The 19,560-nt window shown below is 41.4% G+C and overlaps 2 protein-coding genes across 3 annotated transcripts; both read left to right on the top strand.

The window, feature by feature from the left end:
* Window positions 1-7,699: 7,699 nt before the first annotated feature.
* On the top strand, window positions 7,700-17,365 carry LOC135440729 (M-phase inducer phosphatase-like). 2 transcript variants are annotated; one of them, XM_064700060.1, is made up of 4 exons: window positions 7,700-7,829; window positions 8,156-8,835; window positions 14,820-15,246; window positions 15,894-17,365. In XM_064700060.1, exons 3-4 carry the CDS (start codon window positions 14,848-14,850, stop codon window positions 17,274-17,276), a joined length of 1,782 nt encoding a protein of 593 aa, XP_064556130.1. In that variant the 5' UTR covers window positions 7,700-7,829; window positions 8,156-8,835; window positions 14,820-14,847; the 3' UTR covers window positions 17,277-17,365. The 2 variants fall into 2 exon arrangements, with proteins under 2 accessions (XP_064556130.1, XP_064556131.1); XM_064700061.1 differs by lacking the exons at window positions 7,700-7,829; window positions 8,156-8,835 and adding an exon at window positions 13,020-13,282.
* Window positions 17,286-18,789, top strand: LOC135440573 (trigger factor-like; the record flags this gene model as incomplete). Its single annotated transcript, XM_064699820.1, has 1 exon — window positions 17,286-18,789. A coding segment is annotated over one exon (531 nt), but the record flags the coding sequence as incomplete, so codon positions are not given.
* Window positions 18,790-19,560: the final 771 nt, after the last annotated feature.

The raw sequence follows: 19,560 nt of genomic DNA on the forward strand, positions 1-19,560 counted from the left end.
TCGTGCTTTCAACTTTGGCTTATGTGCATCGATCCCCCTACAGCACTCATATTTACTCTCTTACTTTTCCCCTTCTCTCTTTCTCCCCCTCTCCCTCTCATACACACACCTTGCCACCTTATGGCGCAACTTTAGAATCGATCATTTTCCAAAAGAGAAAAAAAAAATGCAGCGCACATTCGAAGGGAAAACTTTTTACGACGCTTTGGCCTAAAAATACCGCGAGTACCGAAGATTTTGAGTTGGACTCGCAGCTGTTTTTGGATTTTATTGGAAATATGACACTTATCCGAGTGTTCCACAAGAGATCATTCTTTTCACATGTTTTCCCATTTCTGTGCTTTTAAAGAGCTCTGCGAAATCTTACAAAGAACAAGTCGCTTTAACTGATCATGATCAGCAATTTTGTATGAATGTAACTCCAAATGGAAGCTTCCAAAAGTTCTTCATATATGTACATACATATGTATGTATCTATTTTGCAAACTAAATTTGGGTTTTATGGACAAATACTTGGTATTCTATTTATAAACGCATTAGCTTAGAAATTTATAAACAATTTTCTATGGCTGTATATGAATGCATTCGAAAAATGTTGTGCAATAGTTGAAAATGGGCCAAAATGGGTGTATTGATTTCGTGTAAATGAATCTATATATATATTTAAAGTGTGTCTAAAAACAAATTGCAAATGAGCTTACGCCTGAAACTTCGCCCATTCAAACCTTTGTTCGCATTTTCCATTTAAGCGGGGTGGATTTTGCGAAAAGTGTGAAACACGTATCAGTTCAATTTTCACAAGGATCTCTGACAATAAGCTTGATGCCAATCGGAAGAAACTTTAAACATTGACCTTTATTTTCCATCCAGAAGAGGTGCAATTTTCAAGAAGTATGAAACGCGTTTCAAATTTAATGTCATAAGATTCTTGAACATGAGTTAAACCGAAAACCTCACCCAAATCTTTCACTCCCATTTCCACCATTGAGCGATAAATTTTCCGAAAAGTGTGAAACACCACTCAAATGAATTTGTATAAAGATCTTTGAAAACGAGTCTGAGACCGATTGGATAGTAATAAAAATGCAAACGTATTCCGCGTTTTTTTCACATTTTCAGGTGGAACTTCCCATTTATGAAATATTTTATTTGCATGAATTTATATTATTTTTCATCCAATATGCTGGGCATTAATTTTTAAGGGTTTATGTAAAAATGTGTTAAAGACGTTTTCCACACATTATTGACATTTTCAGAAGGTGGATCAATGTAGTATGAGAAAATTCTTAAAAAACTTGGCATGTGCCTGCTGATAACAGTAAAAACGTTCCTGACGGACACTTCTATTAGGCGGGCAGTCCACTTGGGTGGATATATTCGCTCAAGCCATATTCAATCAGGCCACAGCATTCCTCCTCTATTAGGCGGACAGCACAACCTGTTCGCTCAAGAGAGTTTTCACTGTACCATCCGTTAGTATACCCATATTGTTGTTGGTCTATATAAGCGCATAGCTCTCTATCTATTTAAAAAAAAAATCGATTGGGCAATCTTATGCCACGTTTACTCCATCAAATGTTTTGCTTTCTCAAAGTCAGACATGAATACCAATCTATATATTGATATGTACGCATAGCCAAAACTCTGCAGATATAACTGTATAAATAGCTGATAGTTTGTATCTTCCATCAATGCTGCGCTATTCGAGTAGCGATCTTTAGTTGAGATTTGTAAATCGTGCGTTTTATTTATAAGTCCAACACGAACTCTTGCACTGAAGCTATGTCTAATCCAACCAAACTACTTGATTCTATAATTAAAACGCTGCGCAACTCTCGTCATCTTTAAGTTTAGAACATTTTTCCCAACTAAAACAAACGTCTGTATTACCCTCTCTCTCTCTCTCTCTCACTCTTTTGCTCTCTCTCTCTCTCTCTCTCTCTCTATCTGTCGCTCTTGGCCCTATATCATTTTATGGGCAGCCCCATGCCGTGTAGTCGAAGCTTCTTTCCGTTTATTTTTGGCTTGGCCATATTTATAGCGCTCATTTTAATGCTCCCGTTCCCGCTCTCTCGCTCTCTCTCGATCTATGGCTGCACTGCTCGCACTTTTGGGCTCGGCTCTAATGGAGTTTTCCTAGAGTGCGTATATCAGAGTTAGGTTCAATTACCTTTAAATGGATTATATAAACAGACACACGGGCACAAGATGGGCAACTGATATCAAACGGCGCATGCACCCAACACACACACACACACACACACACACACACACACACACACACACACACGCAGGCGCGCAGATTAGGCAGACGTGCGTCTGATCCCAGTTCTCAGTTGCCGGTTGTCAGTAGCCAGTTTGCAGTTAGCTCCGTGCTCCCGTTTGCTGTTGCCTGAGACCGCGGGGAGGGGCGCAACGGCGACGGGTAAAGTGTAACAACAACAACAATAACAGCAACAACAACAACAACAACAACACAAGATGCTGCCAAAAATAAATTTGAACTCAAATCGCGGCACAGGCGGGCAACTAGGCGAGGAAAAACCAATTCGAGTGCCAAGAAAAACCAACGCAATGAATTTTTTTCATCTCCTACTCAAGAGCCAGGCAAAAGCACAATCGAACCGCACCGCACCGATGTAAACATGTATATGTTACATATATGTATGTATATATGTAGACAATAGCGTGTGTATCTATGCTGGCAACATGCCCCTGCCACAGACCGCAGCCGCTGGCTGCTCCTGTGCCTGAGGCGCGCTCAAGTGCGCAAGAGAAATAATGCAAACGCTTTGCAGGCGCTCTTGCCACTTAGTGCAAGGGGCTTAAGCTAGGGGGGTGTATGCGGGGGTGCGGGGCGTGTGGGGGTGGGGTTCGGCGGCAGGGTGGTTCGCTACGAAGCCAGCCCTAAGTCCGTGGGCCCCCATGACGCAACGCCCTACGTGCCCATAAGCGGACGTGCCGACCTCATTAGTTTCGAGTTTCCCAAAAACAAAAACAAAACAACAAACAATGTTAAGCAGGAAAATTTCTTTGTTTTTGTTTTTGAATTTTTTCAAAAATGAAAAACTTGCACGGCTGCCATAAAATGTTGTGTGCGTGTGCTCAGGGACCAGAAAGCTTCAACTCTAGCTAATATATATGTACGTATATAGAAACATTCACATTTACAAATAACCATCGAGCGATCTTCCTCGTTTGGCCCCGATCTCATCTCACATCTCTCATCTTGCGCCTCATGTCTGGTCTCCGTCTCTTGTCTCATCCACGTCTATTTATAAAGTCGAAAATTGAGCATTATGCAAGTATTTCAGAGAGCGAGAGAGAGGCATCGAGAGAGAGAGCACCCAAGTTGGACCAAGTATAAAGTACAGTTGTGTGCTTACGTTTTAATTGATCGAAGTGAACCACCGATCGGTGCGTAATGCAGATATACATACATATATATTGATTCATATAGATTTATATATATTTATATATATAGTCTATGAATCCAGGACTAGAAATGATGCATTGCAAAGTGTCAAGAGTTGATTTTCGATGAATTAAGCCCATAAATATACATATATATATATATATATATATTTATATATATATATATATATCTGTATATATATTGATCTATTTGTTTGAATTCTGGTTAAGAATTAAATATATGTTAACTAAGAATATTGAATTAGGAATAAGATACATATTGAATAGAATTTAGATTTAATGGAATCACTGATCCAATGATCGTTGGATAAAGCAGATATAGTATTTTGATCTATACATATATCAAACATACATACAATACGTACTATACATTCTATACATACTATACATACTATACATACTATACATACTATACATACTATACATACTATACATACTATACATACTATACATACTATACATACTATTCATACTATACATACTATACATACTATACATACTATACATACTATACATACTATACATACTATACATACTATACATACCATACAAACTATGCATCTTAGTCCTAGACTGAAAAAAAAATATAATTTATAGAAACCACAAATTCAACTCAACTGTGAATGAGCCAGATTTGTAGAGTCCTATATATGAATTCAGCGAAATTCTCGTCTAAAAACAGAAGTAGGAAGCTGTTTGAAACTGAGTCGGTTTTCTTTTTGGATAAACTTTAGTATTGGGACTTAACTTGAATGTAAATTCTATGCAATTACAAAGTCTCATAGTCTAAAACAGCCAAATTCTTAGCTATATTGTTGCAGATGTCATAACCTTAGTTTAAACAGATCCTTAGTGAAACATACTATTCGAGTTATATGTAAACTTTTTCTTAACTCTCCAAACAATAAGCTGTGAACCCGCTTCGAAATCTTTTACCAAATTTCCAGATCACCTAATTGTCGATAAAAGAAATTACCCAGCGTTGCCCGGTATGAAGCCGCTCAAATTCCACTCATGCATTCAATTGCACAGCAGAATTATTTGAATTACACATATGTACATATATATTCCTAATTAATGAAAAAATAAAATAATTTATCTACACAGAGGCTCGAACCCTAAACTTAGTGCTCACTGCACCAATGCTTAGCCCAATGCGCATTTTAAGCGATTATTTAGGGCCTTTGAATCCTGTTTTCCCAATAAAAGATCAAATTTTCCAAGACCTCGATCCTCTGGAAAATGCAGTCAAAATTTCAGCTCAAGATTAAGTGGAATATTTTGAACAGTGTACTTTTGAGCAAGTGAAGTTTTGTAAGCACTTAATGTGTAAGGGGGATTTCGATAAGATCTAACAGCATAATTCCAGTTCAAGATATAATGCATGATTCTTATTTTCAAAACGATTAGCTTGAATTTTGTGTAATGCCAATGGAATGTGCTCAAAATGTGAAACTTGGCAAAAATGTTTAGGTTAATTTTTCCTTCTATTGTGCATAAATACGAAAACGTTTTTCCGCTTTGTTTTTGTTCTAGACCATGAAGCTGCGCTCTCTCGGTCTTTCTCTCTCTCTGCGTGCCACACACACGCACGCACACACACACACATACGAGCGTATACACTTTGAACTTTTATTTGGAAAATCGCCAACCCCTCGCGGCGCTTTCGTTGCGATCAGCTTTGCCCAGTGGGCGGGTGGACGTGCCACGACGGCTGCTCTGGGCTACAGTCGCAATGGGGGCTGGGAGAAGAGGGAGGAGGGAGGCTGGGGGTGGGTGAAAGGCAGGTAGATGGGTGACAGGGGGGGAAGGGTGGTTGGGTTGGGTTGGGTTGGGGGCAGATTGAAGATGGATCTGTTTGCTGCTTGAGAAGGGCAAGAGAGAGAGAGAGAGAGGCAGACTGAGTGGCAAGCGGGTGCTGCAACAGTGGCAGCTAACTAAATCAGCCTCAGTCACAGCCGCCGCAGCGGCAGAGAATGCGCTGCCGGCTGCTGCTGTTGCTCAGCTCGCGCGGCCAACAGGCTGCGATGGCTGCTCGGCCGCTCGTGGCGCTCGGGCCGCGGCCAATTCGAGTTGGTTGCCTGAATTCAGTTTTCAGTATTCAATTGGACTGCGACTGCGACTATTTCAATCGCGCCGAGAACCGAAATCCCGACAAACGGATCCAAAATTAAAAGCAAAACAGAGACGGACCGAGCGAGACGGAGAGTGTGGGAGAGAGACAGGGAGAGAGCGAGGGTGAGAGAGAGAGAGAGAGAGAGAGAGAGAGAGAGAGAGAGAGCACATAAACAAGGGAGAGAGACGGTAAAACGCTTGTGTTCGCGCTTTGCGCTTTTCCTGCTTTCCGTGTGTCTCTGTGTGTATGTGTGTGTGCGTCTATTTTGAAAATCAACTCGCATACCGCAATATCATTTGTTCGCTTCGCGTTAAGCGTATGAACGACCGCTGGCGGTGATGGATGCGCCGGTTGTGTGGTTTAAATAGCTTTTGATGGCTTTGCAGACTCACAAATGCCTCGAAAGCAAAAAAAAAAAAAAGGAAAGAGTATATCGTTGGACATCTGCTAAGTCCGTTGGTTCGACAACTTGACATGCTCTAAGGTCTATTTCAGATCAAAGGTAACAAGTTTTTCGGCATGCCCAGAAAGCAAAGCAAAAATCCGTATTTCTTACAGTTTCAGAGGCACAGTCTTAGAGTCTGAGCTGCATTGATGTTGGATCTGCTTTGGGAATCAAGCCAAAACTATTTTGGTCGCGCCTGCCACTCAAGTCCATATACCCTACAGTTACCAAAGCAATGTCTTGGACTAGGGCGAATCTTTGACAAAGATTAAGCAAAATATATTTTGGTCATGCAAAAGCTATTTACACTTTTAAAGTCACAGGTCTCCAGTCACACCACGATTTTGATTGATAACTCATTTTAGACTTCTACAGTTTCAAATTCACAGGCTTGAATCCACAGTTGAAGAGCCTGTGTACAGTTTTAAAGTCACATGCAGCGAATCACAGGTTTAATTGAATTTATAGCTCGTTAAACTGTCAGATTAAAATTTATTTCACGGCTTTTTAGACTTCGACAGTTTTAATTTTTCGACGTCTGATCTACAGTTTAATAGTTTGCATATATGTATATACAGTTTTAAAGTTGGTGAGACTGATTGATTTTTATTTATAACTCATAAAAACGACAAGCCAAAAATAAAGTCACAGATTCTCAGGCACAGTTTAAGAGTCTTGGATTACTTAAGGATCATTTAAGGAGTCTTTTGACTGTGTGTGCGCATATCGCAAATATTAAATAACTAAAACTTTTAAATTACAGTTTGAGATTCATAGTCGTCAAAAATAAAGCATATTTTACAGATTTATCGTAGACCGCGAATCGGGCAAGCAGAATCTCGCCTATTGTACACAGATCCAGAATACAAGAAGTGTCTTGGATAATCCCACTTTTTTCAGCCAAAATTAAACAAAAAAAACATTTTTGGAGGCATATAGTCTTGGTCATGCTTTATATAGGCCCGGAAAATTTCACAAAGTTCGGATGATAAATAGCGAATATATTGAAATAAGCATTTCCAATATTTAGGGACTAAGGGAAGAAGAAGCATAGCTGTGTGTGTTTAGAAGTAAGCTGGAATATTGGTAAAAGTGGCAGGGCATCGCCTAGTCGAGCACTCCCGACTAGAGCACTCTTCACTTGTTTTTGTCTTTGGCTTTTGTTCGCAATTGGCTCGCGCCAGTCGACTTGTAGCCAACGTATGCTTCAGTCCTACACAACCAAAGATGTATGTATATCGATATGTATATACATATGCATATTTATATATATGTGCATTCAGACAAAAATACAGCCAATGTCTCGGAGTTGTTCCTTGTGCAAGCAGCTCGAAAGCTTTGCGCAAGCTCGGCTTGAGCTTTAACTCTCTCTTTGGCGTGAGGTTTGGTTTTTAAAGCTTTAATGCGACCCTTGCAGTGAGCTCTTCAAACAACATGCATAGGTTCAACACCTGCGCCCCAACAACAACACCCACACACACACACTTTCTCATGTGACTCACAATGCGTTGAAAAATCAGCAAAGGCGCCAAGGGAAGGGGTAGTGGTTGGCTGTGAGCGTGCGTATGTGTGTGTGTTTGGGGTGCTTCGAATTGAATTGCAGTGTAGCGGCTGTTCCTGTTGTTGTTGTTGTGTTACGCGTGTATTATAATGCGACAGTAACCATGGAGCCGCAAGCTCACCTTTAAGGCGATAAGATAAAGCTGCCGCCTGGCACAGATTAGATATTAGCCGCCTATGAGTTCCCAGACCAAGCATGAGTTGGCCGAGTCGCCGAAGCCAGTGACATTATCTCCAAGACTGGCAACCAGTCAAATAGAGCAAAGCGTCGAGGTTTGAGACACGTTTCCATAGAACACATGCACATATGTGTGTGTATATATATATATATATAGATATTTAACAGTTAAATGCGACGCGAAGTGATTTATTTATTATTATTATTATTATGATTTTAATTTTTGTTTTGTAATTTGCATTCAGAAGTTGCGACGTCACGTTTTTCATATTTTCATCTTCAGCTGTGAGTGTGTGTGTGTGTGTGTGTGTGTGTGTGTGTGTGTGTGTGTGTGTGTGTGTGTGTGTGTATCTGTTCTGATGTTTACGAATGGGCGTGATTTCATTCTAACAAATTCGATTCTATGTATTTTTAATTTTAGTCCAAGGTTTGAAACAACAACAACAACAACAACTGCCGACAACTATAAACGTAATCAAAGCAACAAAGAAGCGCACAACGCAAAAACAAAGTCTTCAACTCAGAGCGACAGAGAGAGGGACGGAGAGAGAGCGAGAATACTAAACAGAGAGTGCGAGTGAAAGGCAAGAGACAGAGCGTGGGAGAGTCAGATCAACGCACACAGAGCTACATATAGAGACACAGGAGAGCGACAGCAGACGCAGGCAGCTGCTGTAGCTTGGCCAATATAAAAAATTACGCATACGCCGCGTGAAGCGCAATCGTAGCCAAGAAGGAAAAACACAAATCAAACATTAAAACAAAAACAAAAAAAAGATTAATTATAATATAAACCGCTCAGCACTGACTCAACCCCATCACGCCAGCCGCCGCATCGAACCGCACTTCCCCGCACCGCCCGCGCCCACTCTCATCAATGGTGTTGGCTATCAATATCGCAAAAAACAATCGAAGATAGTTTCGGCAATTCTTTAACCGTGTGCCCAGTGTCCAAACAATTGGAACATCTCAGCAACAACGACAACGACAACAGCACCAACAACAACAACAACAACAGCAACAGGCAACCGCAGCCTCAGAGCCACCGTGCAAGCAGCATTGGTGGTGCAATTTTCAAACTGTAGCCGGCTAGAAACTCAGGTGAGCTGCAATTACTTTAAAGCATGTAGAATTTCCGATGGCTAATCTAATTCATTCCATGGACGTTTTTTATTTTGAGCCTAAGAGAGAGAGAGAGAGAGAGAGAGCAGTGCAGACTATATTGTAGAACTACAAACAAATTGCAGAGTTTGTAGAGTAAACATTTATATTTTGGAGACCTAGGAGAGTTGTTGGGAAATTTGTAATATCATTTTTTAGACATTTCTATCGTGAGCATAATGCAGATCGGTGTAGACTAGATAATATTTATTTTGTAAAGATCAAAAGCTTGGAGAGTTTGTTGGTTGAATTTGATGGATTAGTGTTATGGAGACCTTGGTCACTTTGGAGAACTACTGAAGTTTATTGTTGTGATCTATTTAGCTTACTTTTGATTGAACTCTTTTGAGCTTACACTTTCAGTTTTAAGAGCAAACGAATTTTGGAGAGTTTGGAGTTTTTAGCGGGTTCTTTGAATTGAGTTTTAGAGAGAGGACTGCAAAGCTAATATTAAATTGTTGTTGGTTCGGTTCACGGCTGGAACCAACACATGGCCCTTAACGTCGATTCATGAACCTGGTTTTTCACATCCATGAGCCCCTTTAAAGAGCTTATGCAGCTTTGAGCTAAATTTTCTTTTGCGAGAATTGGGGCCTAAAGTTAATTTTTCACAAAATTCTTAAATATTTTAATAACGTTTAAACGCTACTGATTTTCGTCTCTAAAAACTAAAATCGTATGCGTAAGATAAGTTTACAGAAAAAAGTGTTGGGAAATATTGCAAACAAATTATCATCATACTCCAACAACAATAACAGAAATCAGAGAGAGATAGAGCGAGGGAGAGAGAGTTTGGTAAGGAGATTCGGGGCTGCAAATAGTCAATGAAATGTTGCTAATTTTGCGTACAATTGGTTCGAACCTCATTATTATCAGCTGCTTAACTGCTCGGTACTTCAACAGCTCATCAGGCGCACGCACACACGCACACACACACACAGCGACACACAGATATACACAGATATAGGGGCAACACTCGTGACCAAGGCCCTGTCAGTTGCTAGTTTCGGCCAGTCTTATCAAAGAGCCAACAAACAGTTAGAACTTAAAACTTGCTCAACCCACAGCCCGGGTACAAATTAATATTGTGACTTGTGCATAATGCGTGCGTCTGTGTGTGTGTTAGAGATGGGCAAGTCGTGACACGAGATGTGCGTGTGCGCATATGCGACAGATCGCTTTTAAGCAGGATTTCCTAAAAGGTATAGTTTTGTAAAGTTTGCTTTGGGTAAAAACAAAAATCTATAATTAATAAAGATACTAAAGATATTATGTTATGTTCTTCTGGAAAGCTTAGAATGGGCTCGATCAAGGTTGTGAGGATAGGGCACGAAATTGGATACCTAAGTGGTTTTATATGCAATGTTTCTAATGTTTCTCGGCATACATATATACAAATCTGTACTTGTTGCATTTCTATAATATGTTACTGGTATGGATAATGTGAAATATATTTAGATGTAATAACTACTTTGTTATATCTAATAAACAAGTAAACCTATCTATTATATCCGAACAAATTGAGTAATAATATCCCAAGCATTGATATAAGCTGATAGCAAAAACTAGTAAAAAAGAAAATACATTTCGTGTCCATATATGATATCATGTTCTAATATATAGTCACGCGGCCATTTCCAATATCAGAGCTCTACAAATAGAATCAAGCGACTGTTTGGGCAACAGTCACAGCAGCAGAAATATGCCCCCAAAACCCGCCCCAGCACTTGGGCTCACTTTTATCAGCGGCTTATCAGTAAATAATTCCACCTGTTGTGTGCAGTTGAGGCGTCCAATGAGGTACGGATTGAGGGGTTGGGGGCAATAATGGAGCGAGTTTCTGGGAAAAAGGGGTCGCTGTGGAGCAACGCCCAAGTGTGTCTCTGTGTATGTGTGTGTGTAAAAGTGCAGATAAATTCAGTCAGGTGTCGCTTTGAGACTTGTGCCTACTAGTTCGAGCAAGCAAAGCACCGCTTATGTAGACTTACACACACACACGCTGTCACACACATCTGTAGATACTTTTTTATCTTTTGTGAGCCACCGGCGGTGCCTGCAGCTTTTTACATATGTACATAGACTTAAGTATCTTGTAGTGCTGCTTGAAGTAAAAATTTTTGCTGCTGTGTTTGCATTGCTCAGCAGAAAGCCGTTGCCTGGCCGCGAGCAGTGGCCCATTGTCAATGGATTTTATAGATAACAGGCACTAACACACACACACACACACAAACACACACACAAGCACACATTTACACACGGACACATTGACTCCGATTCAGTTCGGTTTCTTTTTTAATCTTATCTTAAAACTTGAGTCGACATCGTTTGCCATACCAACGCTGACGCTTTGTAACTCACTCACATACACACACAAGCACTCACACACTCACACACACATGCTCCAATATCGTACTCGATAATTTGCCGTGGTTCGGTATCTAGGCATGGGAAAAGGAGCAACGCCTTTTTAATCCTTGGATTCAGTATAACGTTTTTTAATTTAGGCAAAAATTAGAATACAAACCCACAACATCCTCAAGGCAGGATGAAATATAGATAATAATGGGAATTTAAATCCCACAATATTTTCTATCGAAAATATCGAAGAATTGTTAATATAAAAGAAATTGTAGTCTTTAATCCTCGAGTATAAACGTTTATTAAACTTCACATGCCCATTTTTGGGTTTTGCCTAAAATCAAATGATCGAAATGCGCTTTTTTAGTTTTTATAATACATTTCAAGCTCGTAAACTAAATTGTATTACGCAAAACTAAACATTTTGGGAACTTCAAAGAAATCTGGTAACATACAAAAATAAAACAGCCATAAACATGGTCTGTGTAAAGCTTTAAATTGCTTGTCTGCGATCACATATTCAGCTATTATTAAGCATTCCCATGGGACATGCATGTAGGAACTGTACTATATGCATACATATATGTAATTTATGTATATATACATATGTACATATAGCTTGATACCCTCTTTGCATAAAATACGTAAAACGGGGCATAATGAATTTGAGCAAATGTACGTAACAGGCAGCTTTCTTCCTGAGATACTATGAAGTATAGACACACATGTTTACATATGTATATGAAATACTGGATGTAGAAATTCCATACGGTATGTTTGTAAATATGCCTGTGCATACGTATGTATGTATATAAAAGTGCATATTACTAGTTTGGGGCTGTGAATAGGGTATTTTTTACTTCAGTTGATTTCCATTTGTTTCATCTCTGTTTACATCCACGCTTCTGTTGTTGCTATTTTTTCTGTTGCTGGTGCTGCAGCGAGCGCGACCCACGTCAGTCTTCAGTTGCTCTTCGTTTTGAGCTTCGTACGGTCTTCGGTTGCCATTGCTCTGCTGACGTCGCTGCCGCCGTCAACCCTTACTTTGTTGCTGCTCCGCTTAAAACGATTTTTTGCTGTTGTAGGCGTAGGGGGGCGTTTGGGCGGATGTCATAACACCAACTTGACGCTGGAGTTGCACTCGTTTAGGTGTATGTGTGTGTGTGCATGCATTTATTTATAAACTGAGCTCATTGTTTGCCCCACACGCGGCTTTGACTCGCTCTTTGCGAGCACGCCTCTGTGTATGTGTGTGTATGAGTGTGTCTCAGTCTGAGTCTCCTGTGCCGCACTGCTGGCAAGCGCGGCCTCTTTAACAGTTGTATCACGCCGCGCGCGCTCTCCCTCTCTCTTTCTCTCTCTCTCGCTCGCACACAGCCTACAATGCTGTGCTCTCCCGCTCACACATGCGCGTGTCGTCGTCGTCGTCGCTGCGTTTCGTTGCGGGGTTGTTGTTGTAAACTCGGTTTCAAGCTTTAATTACGTCTCATACACACACACACACAGCTGTGAGGGCAAACAGACGGACTCATTCAGCCTCAGCCCCAGCTGTGTGTTGTGTGTGTGTGTGTGTACGTTCTATGCGGGGCCTTCAGGGGGCGCTGCGACGCAGTTGTTAAATTGTTGTTGCTTGTTGGCCTGCGCGGTATTCCTATTTTTGTTTGCCCGTCGGTTGACGTCGCTCTTGTTGTTGTTTTAGTTCTTGTTGTTGTTGGTGTTGTTGTCCAACGGTACTTCTGAGCGCCAGCCATTATTTGCTCGAATTCAGTCAAGCTTTGTGCTTCGTTGCTGCCGCTCGCGAAGTTGTCGCGCTGTCGTCGTCGCCGTCGTCGTCATCGTCCCGTTGTTGCACCCAAAAAAAAAAAACAATAATAATTAAATAGAAACCATCCAGTCGAGCCAACCACCCAACCACAGTCGGTCGCTGCCGTTTTTTGTGCTCTTTGCGCTATATTCCTCGCTCGGTTTTTTTTCTGTGGGTGTGTGGGTGTGCGTGTGCTTTTTGCCGGCTTTGGCGCGGCCTCAAAACGTGAGTACATTTAATACGCGGTCTCTCACGCGCTCCCTCTTTCTCTTTGATTACCTACAATGTGTATGTGTGTGTGTGTGATGGCGACCTAATCTCCAATTTGAGATTAGATATTAAGTTGCCTTACATTATTGTTTTAGTCTGGGCCTGCATTCTGTTTTATATACATATATGTATATACTATATACACACACACGCGCATGCATATGATATACCTCTATTTTGCCATGCCTGCATTTAGTTATTCAGCCGAGCAATGAAAGCTGCGCTCAAGCACGCCACTCGAGTGCAGCGTTTGCGCAGCTTAAAGCTTTGAGTTAAGCTCAAAGTTTCTGGCGATTTTAACCCCTGAGTGGCGTACTTATCATAATACTATGCAAAGTTGCTCAAATCGATAAATAGCTTTGGCGCTTATCAATGAAAAACAAAAGCAAAAATATAAATTAAAAAAAAACAAGAAGAAGAACAACTTAGCCAGTAACTGACCAAATTCCCACCGCTCACTAAATTGGCACGCAAAACCATATTCGTCGAGGATTTCGTAGAAGTTCACGTTGTGAGCTATCAGGGTGGAGGGCGACGCGAAAGCGTAAAGCTCGGAGCTAGCTGCTGCCGGGCCTGGTCGTTAGCTGCGTCGCCAGCTTATCACACACACACACACACACACATTGGGCCAGGCCATATGCATGCTGTGTGTTTGCGTGTGTGTCTCCCAGAAGCGCATGAGTATACATATACATATGTACATATATGCGTTATCAATAATCGGTCCGTCGTATGTGTGTGAAAGAGTTAAGCGTTAAATTTTTTGTCAATTGTTTTTTGCCTTTTCTTTTGTTTTGTTTAAATAATTAAAGAATGGCGCGTCTAAAAGCTAGGTGAATTGATTGGGTTGCGTATGTGGCGCGCCAAGGGGGATGGGCTGGTCGGATATGCCATTGAGAGTAGGTGCAATATTTGGAAATACTTAAACGGTGAACATATAATTATAATGACATTAAATTTAAGCCTTAAGAAAAGCAAAAGCAAAACTATAGAGATAAGTGAGAAATCGCTCTATTTTAATTGCCCTCCAATCTTCGCTCTGTCTTCTGCTCTCGCTCTCTCTCTCTCTCTCTTTCTCTCTCTCTCTCTATCTCTCTCCCTCTCTGTACTCTCTTATACTTGCTCTAGTTCTCTCTCTCTCTCAACCCTCTCTTTGTTACTCTTGTTCTCACGCTACCTCTCGATCCCTCTCTAACTCACATTTCGAATCTCTCTTTCCTTTTTTCCCGCTGTTTTCCTTACACTCTGACTCTTTGCTCTTCAAACTATCGCCTTCCTCTGCGATTTTCATGAATTCCAGTAAGGCCTTGAAATTTGCAATTATTAGTGGTATCTTTTAATCTAACATTGATTTGATATATTCATTCCATTTCCTTTTCTCTTCCTCTCTATCTCTATCTTTCTGTCTCACTCTCTCGTGGATGTATTTGCTCCATTTTTCAGAATGCTTAGCCTTTTAGTAATAGTTTTCCTTTCATATTCTTTTGATCAGCTTCAAGACGTCTTGCAAACGGCTGAAAATGGAAAAGACTCCCCGGTATACACAGCGGGAGCGCAATATGGTGCTCGGGTATGCGGCCCAGTACAAGGATGTGATTGAGAATAAGCGCACAGACGCCGAGTCCAATCGGAAAAAGGATGAGGTCTGGCTGCAGATAGCCAAAGAGTTCAACTCGAAGGTCTATCATCAGCGCAGCGCCAAGCAGCTGCGACAGCTCTACAAGAACATGAAGCTGCTGCTAAAAAAGGATCTATGTGGCGAGGACAAGGGCAATCGCTCATTTATGGATCTGCTCAACACGCTCTCGCAACAGGATTCCGTGGCGCAGTACATAGCCGAGCAAATGTCACCGGATGGCGCCGGAAGTCAAGCGACCGGAAATGGTCGCCATTTGGCCGATGACTACGAAGATTCAAAGGTATGTACTTTAAAGTTTATATGGAATACTTAATGAAAGCGTAGTCCAAACTAAGCTAAGCACCTTTCTTTTTAAAAAAAAAAATTCCTTAGCTTACTAGAGTTTGGATGAGTCTAGTTGTTTTTATATCAAATTAGACAATATTTCTAATCTGCCCAACATCGCTGAGATGCCTTAAATCAAAAAATGGCTTTCTTATAGAGCATATTGGTTTCCGTGTTACCCAACACTGCAGTATCTTAAGTCACTTTAAAGCCGCAAGAGCAATTCGGAATTAGCAATGGCTAAATAATTTCTTCAGGCTTCTTTACATTGCTTTCTTAGAAATTCCAAACTCATTCAGATCTTGCATTGCCTAGTTTTTGTCAAAACGACTTAATACTCAAAAAATTTGCATGTACAAAGCACTTAAAATAAATATTTCACTCAAGAACTTAGAGCTTGAATAACTGCCTCTTAATTATTTATAAAACTGTTATTTTCCTTTTTCATGAAGCTAATTCTTTCACATTTTTCTGTTGTTGGCCAACACTTGCAAAAATTGTCAATGATTTTTTAGTGTTGCAAAACTTGTAAATGCCGAAAATCGGAAACATCTTTTTAAACTTTTTCTCGTTGTCTGTTTTTTTTTTTATTTGTGGAAATAGTTGCCCATGTACGAAGGAATGGACACGGATGTCATACTGATCAAATCGGAGACAATTAGCGATAATGAGCAGACAGAGAACGGCATTGACTGCATGGATGATGATGACGATGACGATTGCCCCAGTCCAAAGGCGCCCGAAGTGTGTCTGGAGGAGGAGGACGAGGTGCTATTCGCCACAGATCTGCGCCAGCTGCAGCAGCATAGCGCCGGCGGCTCCATGCCCAGCAGAGACTTGGCCAATGGCGGCAGCAGTATGTGCAACAACAACAACAGCGATCCATTACCGCGTGCGTCTAGCTCACCCGTGGGCTCCACCAAGACCTCCATCTCATCCGCAGGCAGTTATATGTCCGGGGGAGTGCCAAAGGCGGAAATAATGCTCTCCAGTGTGGGCAACATACGCGTTGGCGCCTTTGCCAGCATTAACAAGACCCTGCAGAATGGCAACATGAACAGCGGCAGCAGCAACAACAACAATAACAACAACAGCAGCAGCTGCAACAATAACAACAACAATCCCAGCATCAGCAACAACAACAACAACAGCAATGGTCTGCAGCTTACGGCGGAGCAAATGGAGCAGCACTTGCTGCTTAACGGCTTAGGTCTGTCGGCGGTGCAGCATCCACCGGCGCACACGCTGCAGGCGGCCATCAATGCGGCAACGAGCGGCGTTGGCAGCTCGCGGCATGCAACACAAACGTTGCAGCTGCCGCGTTTGGCGCGCGGTCACACAGTGGAAAGAGGTGCATCGGCAGCGGCAACCGCAGTCGCCGCTGCAGCCGCTGCCGCCGCCGCTGCTGCCACAAATGGCTCGAACCAAGCGGGCGGCGTTCAGTTGCTGCTCAATGGACACCAGAGCCGGGACAAGGCGCAGGCGCAGGCGCACCAGCATCTACAGCAGAGCAGCGGCCTCAGCGTTGCCGCCGGCAGCTTTAATGGCTACAATGGACTCGGAGTTAGCAACATAAGCACCATAAATTGTGCCTCCGCTGCTGCCAACAGCAATAGCAACAACAACCTTAACCTTAATCTTAACAACAACCACAACCACAACCTGAACAACAGTAGCAACAACAACAACAACAACCTGAACAGCAGCAACAGCAGCAACGGCTCCCGCGGCCAGCACAATGAGTACATGATGTCGCTGGCGCTGGAGGAGCGCAAGCGCAAGATTGAGCTGCTCAATGTACAGATCGAGTATTGGCAAACGTTAACCAAAAAGCTGGACTCACAGTCCGGCCACTATCCCAATCCGGCGTGCCTCTGCCATTTTCCAGGCAACAGTGTTATGGGCGTGGGCGCCAGCGTGGGCGTCAGCGGTGCGGCCAGCACAGCCGCAGCGAGTGTGTTGCAAACGCAGTCAAGCAGCAGCTAGTCCGAAGCGAACGATGGCGGTGGCGACGACGACGACGACGACGACGATGATGATGATGATGATGACGACGACGACGACGATCAACACGTCGCTGGCCTGCTGCAAATCGATATCGATGATGAGCCTGGGCGTGTCAACGACAACAGCAGAAGCCGTATCGCCAGCGACAGCAGCAGCAGCGGCGACAGCGACATCATTTCCATCGTAGACATTGACGATGAGGAGGACGAGGACGAGGATCAGGAGGAGGATGATGTGATGGAATTGCAAGTGGAGCTCGAGCAGAGCAAGACCAGCATAGCGGACTTAACGCTGCATGAAGAGTATGACTCACAGGATGCCTTGGTCAAGGATGTGGGCGTTGTGGGCGGCCTATCGCCAACACCCTCACAATCAGCGCCGTCGCCACCGCCATCGTCGCAGCCGCCAGCGAAGCGCATCAAGCGCCACATTGCGGTGCTGCCGCCAGCAGCTGCCTCAGCCCTGCTGCTGCAATTGGCACAGCAGCAGCAGCAGCAGCAACAGTTGCCGCCCGCGTGAGGCTGTCAAAGCAATTAGCTAGTCCTAGATACTTGTTGTTCTTAACACTTTTAGTTCAGGCCATGTTTATGATCGTCGCCTTTTTTTTTTATTACTTTCGATTTGCCATTTTTATGTTAACCAAATTACCAACTAATATACAATTAGTTATTATTATGATTACCTATCATTAACGTAATGCTACTATTTATTTATGTCTAGTTTTGTGTGCCAAACAAAGAAGCCAACATGCAAGTGACTGAAGTGCATGTGCATTCATTTTATTATTATTTTATTTTTTTTTATAATATTAGTTTTGCAAACCAAATCTTATTTGCCATTTAACGAAATGCTTGCCAAAATTTAATTTTAAGCATTAACTTATTGCTTAAAGCCAAGCCTACCCCCGCCTGCTATTATTTATTATTTATGTGTTTTGTTAAACATCCATTTTTTTTTAGTTTATACAAAAGCAAAAATATAAATTTATTGTTTAAGTTTTTTTTAGCTGCAAACCAAAAGAAAATGCAACGAAAGGCCCAAAAAACTGTTCATTTGTCACTGTAAATTTTACCTTAAATTACATAACATAATTAGTTGTCATGTAAAAAAAAACATACAAACAAATTACAAAAACTGTACAAATGTGGTTCCTAATCTAGTCCTTAAAACAAACAAACAAAAAATCTAAGAAACTGTTTAAAAAAGAAAACAAAGAAAACAATTTTATTGTTATGCATATAGCGCAACTTGTGTATATTTTTTTTTTTTTTCTAAAAAATATATATATATCTAAACGCAAAGCCCCCAGTCCCTAAACCATCCAAAGAACTGTAGCTAATTTTAATGTACTTAAAAAAAAACTGAGGCACCCAAATCCAGATACAGAAATATATGGTTTTGGATAGCAATTTGCTAGTCGCCGCTGCGTAACTGTATTCTTTAGTCTAGCATACACAAGAAAAGTTTAAAATAAATAAAATTTTAAATGCGATTAAGTTATGTATTTGCATACTGTAGTAATATATATACAAAAAAATTATGTGTAAAAATTATGCCTAACTGTAACCACAATTTACATAAATAGAAAAAAAAACATTTATACAATTTTTGTAAACAAAACGAATTAATAAAAACCCCAGTGAATTTATTTGGTGGCCTAGTTAAACGTTAAAAATATGTGTTAAAATAAATATGTTTAAAGACTAAGGCGGGAAAATTCAAGTTCAACTTGGGCGGGCGCAACTATCAATCTGTGGCAACTATAGGCTAGTGCTGCCAGATCGCTGGCAGCCCTTGTAAGAATTCAGCGTTGCCAGCGATAGCAGTTACCGCTACACAAGAACCACAAACGTATTGCACAAAATATTTACCATTTACATGTATAAAGAAACTAACTAGTTGCATTTTACAAGCACATTTCTATACATTTTAAATAAAATATCGAAAATTCGATTTATAATGGCTAGACATCGATAGCAGCGAACCATTGACGATAGTTCCACACTATTGGATATTCATCGTCAAGTGATAGTGACAATCGATCTGCCACTGCGTTATCGCACCTCTTAAGTCTTTATATTTAATAAACTTTAAAATAAAATTAAGCTCCGCCAACGTTAATGAAATCCAAGTCCAACAAATACCACCTTTTCCCTTTTGTTTTTTTTTTATCTGGGGGAGTGTAAACTAACCTGTATATGTGCACAATTTAAATTGGCGCGCTGTCAGGCAAACAATTCGCTATCGCATCCCAACAAAAACA

Source organism: Drosophila montana, unplaced genomic scaffold, assembly GCF_035044405.1.
Source record: "Drosophila montana isolate Dmon_TW-CO22-7 unplaced genomic scaffold, ASM3504440v1 contig_1624_1, whole genome shotgun sequence".
NCBI lineage: Eukaryota > Metazoa > Arthropoda > Insecta > Diptera > Drosophilidae > Drosophila > Drosophila montana.